General features: G+C 51.7%; 1 protein-coding gene across 8 annotated transcripts in view; it reads left to right on the top strand.

Annotated features, from left to right (window-relative positions):
• Acin1 (apoptotic chromatin condensation inducer 1) overlaps nt 1–4208 on the top strand; it is a 46133-nt gene that overhangs the window by 40315 nt on the left and 1610 nt on the right. For 4 of the 8 annotated variants that reach the window (XM_021203672.1, XM_021203676.2, XM_029541959.1 and 1 more), the window contains 8 exons: nt 1033–1166; nt 1266–1418; nt 2146–2284; nt 2527–2672; nt 3101–3208; nt 3340–3447; nt 3631–3955; nt 4071–4171. In XM_021203672.1, the coding sequence (XP_021059331.1) occupies nt 1033–1166; nt 1266–1418; nt 2146–2284; nt 2527–2672; nt 3101–3208; nt 3340–3447; nt 3631–3955; nt 4071–4171 (1214 nt within the window). The remainder of the gene's footprint in view (nt 1–1032; nt 1167–1265; nt 1419–2145; nt 2285–2526; nt 2673–3100; nt 3209–3339; nt 3448–3630; nt 3956–4070; nt 4172–4208) is intronic. The other 4 variants (XM_021203679.1, XM_021203674.2, XM_021203673.1 and 1 more) reach the window with 3 other exon arrangements.

The raw sequence follows: 4208 nt of genomic DNA, 5'->3' as shown, positions 1-4208 counted from the left end.
TCTTCAGGTGTGTGTGTGTGTGTGTGTGTGTGTGTGTGTGTGTGTGTGTGTGTGTGTGTGCGCGTGCGCGCGCGCACTTGCCCATGCTAGGCACACAATACCACAGCAGTTTCCCCAACTCCCAAGTACACTTTAAGGAGAGCATTGTACCTCAGCCCGTTTCCAATCTGTCCTCTTGTTATTACTTATTTTTGAGGCAAGGTTTCTGCTATTATGTAGACCAGGCTGACCAAAAACTGAATCCTGCCACATCCTCTCAAGTAGCTGGGATGACAGGCATGTGCTGCATACCCAACTCTTAGAGGAGTGTATCCTTTCTGGTATCTGACCTTGAATTTGAAGTTAGACGCCTGTGTGATGCTTTCTGTTTTTAAGATTTATTTATTATGTATACAGTGTTCTGCCTGCATGAATGCCTGCAGGCCAGAAGAGGGCACCAGATCACATTATAAATGGTTGTGAGCCACCATGTGGTTGCTAGGAATTGAACTCAAGACCTCTGGAAGAGCATTCAGTGCTCTTAATCTGTAAGCCCCTCCTGACAGTAAACATTCAGTTGTTGCCCACTGAGGAACTTGGGCAGTGGTAGGTTGGTGGTAGTTTTGTTTTCTGGCTGCTCTGAAATTTGTTGTATAGACCAGGCTGGTCTTGTATTCAGAGAGTCCCCCCTCATTTTCAAGTGCTGGGATTAAAGGTGTGTGCCACCATGTGCAGACACCCAGTAAGGGGCACATGGTCTTACAGTGTAGTCATGTGTTCGTCTGGCCTCTCCTGCACTTAAGTCTGAAGTGCTCTTCCAACTGGTTACCCGCCTTCTCCTTTCTGTGGGCAAATAGTTCCCAGCCATAATGAAGAGACAGCATCATTTTTGTTCGCTCTTTAAGCCTTAGTTTCCCAACCCCCTCTCCCCCAGTCTTTTCTTACATTAACCTTTTACTAAAACTCCAGCCAAAAGCAACCTGTAAGTGTTACGGTGTGAGCTAGTTAGGAACCTAGACCATCTAACTGTTGGGTCCTATTTTTTGGGGACAGCAGCTACCAAGGGGGTGCAAGCTGGAAACAGTGACACAGAGGGGGGCCAGCCTGGTCGAAAACGTCGATGGGGAGCCAGCACTGCTACGACACAGAAGAAACCTTCTATCAGTATCACCACTGAGTCACTCAAGGTGAGGTGGACGGAGCCAGGGAAGGGAGGATAAGAAATGTTCAGGTGGGAGTAGACATGGGCCCAGTGTAACGGGGTAGTGGGGGTGTCTGTGTCCCAGAGCCTCATCCCCGACATCAAACCCCTGGCGGGGCAGGAGGCTGTTGTGGATCTTCATGCCGATGACTCCCGAATCTCTGAGGATGAGACAGAGCGTAATGGCGACGATGGGACCCATGACAAGGGACTGAAGATATGCCGGACAGTCACTCAGGTAAAAGACTGAAAATATGCCGGACAGTCACTCAGGTAACTGTGCTGTGCCCAGCATCGGGTGAGGCAGTGGGCAACAGCAGACAGCAGAGGAGCTGAGGTAATGTTCTGGAAGGAACTCTTACGCCAAGGACCCGGTTACGTCAGACGCTGCTAGTTGCAAAGAAGATTTTATTAGAACCCAACTATACCAATTTTTGTGCTCTTCTTTCAGCAGCTCGTACCACAGAACCAGAATTGAAAACTAAAGTTGACAAAGCCTCATAGTTTAACATCTTGCCTCATGCAGAAAAATAGTTAAGGCCAGCAAGATTGCTCCGTGTGTAAAGGGCCCTGCTGCAGAGCCTGCTGCCCATCCTAAGGACCCGTGTGATGGAGAGAGCAAGCTCCCAAAGCTGTCCACACAAAGGTCACTGCATATGCTCATGGAGCATAAGAGCACACAAATAATTAAATGCTTGTTTTGGTCTCAATTTAATTTTTTTTAGCCAGGCGTGGTAACACATGCCTTTAATCCCAAGGAAGCACAGGCAGGGAGGGTCTGTGAGGTCGCGGCCAACCAGGACTACATAGACCATGTCTCAACCCCTAAAACAAAAGGTGCGGGTTATGGAGAATAACCCCCACCAGTGGGAAGGTTAATGTGACTGCCGTCTCTCTGGGAGCCAGAGTCGGTCGGAGAAGGCATCAGTGTGGGGAGCACCACCTCTGTCTTCTATATCTTATAGGTAGTACCCGCAGAGGGCCAGGAGAATGGGCAGAGGGAAGAGGAAGAAGAGAAAGAGCCTGAAGCTGAGCCTCCGGCGCCGCCCCAGGTGTCAGTGGAGGTTGCCTTGCCCCCGCCTATGGAGCATGAAGTGAAGAAAGGTGGGTGAGGCGCGGCAGCTGTCTGGATTCTCGCAGTGAGGCCCATGTTTGGACCCCTTTCCAAACCCACTGGGTTTGAATCTCACAAATGTCCGAGTCTCGCAGTGAGACCCTTGCACTTTTACCATGTTATAGATGCTTGGCACATGTGGATGGAGGAGTGGCTAGCTGCTTGGTAGAGAGTAAAAGGAGGGGAGCCAGTAGTGCTGTGACTGAAAGCTGTTCTTATGCTCTCTTTTTAGTAACATTAGGAGATACCTTAACCCGGAGGTCCATTAGCCAACAGAAGTCTGGAGTTTCCATTACAATTGATGACCCGGTCCGGACTGCCCAGGTGCCCTCCCCACCCAGGGGCAAGATCAGTAACATTGTCCACATCTCCAATCTGGTAAGTCATCACTCCTGTACCACGAGCTCCTTTACTTGGGGGTTTGCACTTGGGGTGAGAGCTGGAGAGATGCCTCAGTGATCAGAACCTTACTGCTGTTGAAGAGGGCTTAAGTCAGTTCTCAGCATCCACTTAGTAGTGGTGTTGGACTCAAGCCTGGTTCCCCTGGAAAAAGAAGCCAGAGTTGATAGCCACTGAGCTATCTCTCCAGTCCCACATGGAAATCATTCCCACCCCACAACCCCGGATGGGGTTTCTCAGTGTAGACCAGACTGGCTTCAAACTCAGGCTATCCACCTGCCACCCTCTCAAGTGCTGGGAATAAAGACACGCACCATCATTGCCCCACACACATGGGAAGACTTCATGCTAGAAGTATAGGTGTTCCTAACTTGTTTAAGACCTTGAAAGTTGATTTTCGTTGGCAGGTTCGCCCCTTCACTTTAGGCCAGCTGAAGGAATTACTGGGGCGTACAGGGACTTTGGTCGAAGAGGCCTTCTGGATAGACAAGATCAAATCTCATTGCTTTGTGACGGTGAGGCATGGGGGCTGACTCTGGCTTCAGGCGCATACTTTGTCCTGTGAGCAGTGTGGGCAGATGGAGGGCATTGCAGCAGCAGCAGGGAGACTAAAGGTGCACCGTGCCTCTCTGCCTCTTCCTCCCAGTACTCTACAGTAGAGGAAGCCGTTGCCACCCGCACAGCTCTGCACGGGGTCAAGTGGCCCCAGTCCAACCCCAAATTCCTTTGTGCTGACTATGCTGAACAAGATGAGGTGAGACACCTCAGAAAAGGAGGGGATGGGCCAAGGCAGTCAATCCTGGGACAACCTTCACCAAACCTGCAGTTGCTGAAGATCTAGGTTTTCCTCCTCTCTGCCAGTGGTGCCTGGGCTCCCTTGTTGGGAAAGATGTAATCTTAATCTCTAGTTTAACTGTCCTTGTCCCTCTGCCCACAGCTGGACTATCACCGGGGACTCTTGGTAGATCAGCCATCTGAAACTAAGACAGAGGAACAGGGAGCACCAAGGCCCTTGCATCCCCCACCCCCACCCCCAGTCCAGCCACCACCCCACCCCCGGGCTGAGCAGCGGGAGCAGGAAAGGGCTGTTCGAGAGCAGTGGGCAGAACGGGAACGGGAAATGGAGCGTCGGGAGAGGACTCGGTCTGAGCGAGAATGGGATCGGGACAAAGTTCGAGAGGGACCCCGCTCCCGATCACGGTCCCGTGACCGCCGCCGCAAAGAGCGAGCAAAATCTAAAGAAAAGAAGAGTGAAAAGAAAGGTACTTAGCTGGGAAGAGGGCAGAGTGTGCCTCTCGGGGGCTGGAGGGTCAGGGACCCAGGTGGGTTGGGTCAGGATTTTATGTTTCAGATGTGGTTCTCTTCCTCCCGCCTCAGAGAAAGCCCAGGAGGAACCACCTGCCAAGCTGCTGGATGACCTCTTCCGTAAGACTAAGGCAGCTCCCTGCATCTATTGGCTCCCTCTGACTGAGAGTCAAGTGAGTACTCTCCCGCTCCCTCGCCTGCCCCCCCCCC

Source organism: Mus pahari, chromosome 8 (genome assembly GCF_900095145.1).
Source record: "Mus pahari chromosome 8, PAHARI_EIJ_v1.1, whole genome shotgun sequence".
Classification (NCBI taxonomy): domain Eukaryota; kingdom Metazoa; phylum Chordata; class Mammalia; order Rodentia; family Muridae; genus Mus; species Mus pahari.
Note: the sequence above shows the minus strand (reverse complement) of the source record. Positions and strands in the feature narration are given on the sequence as shown.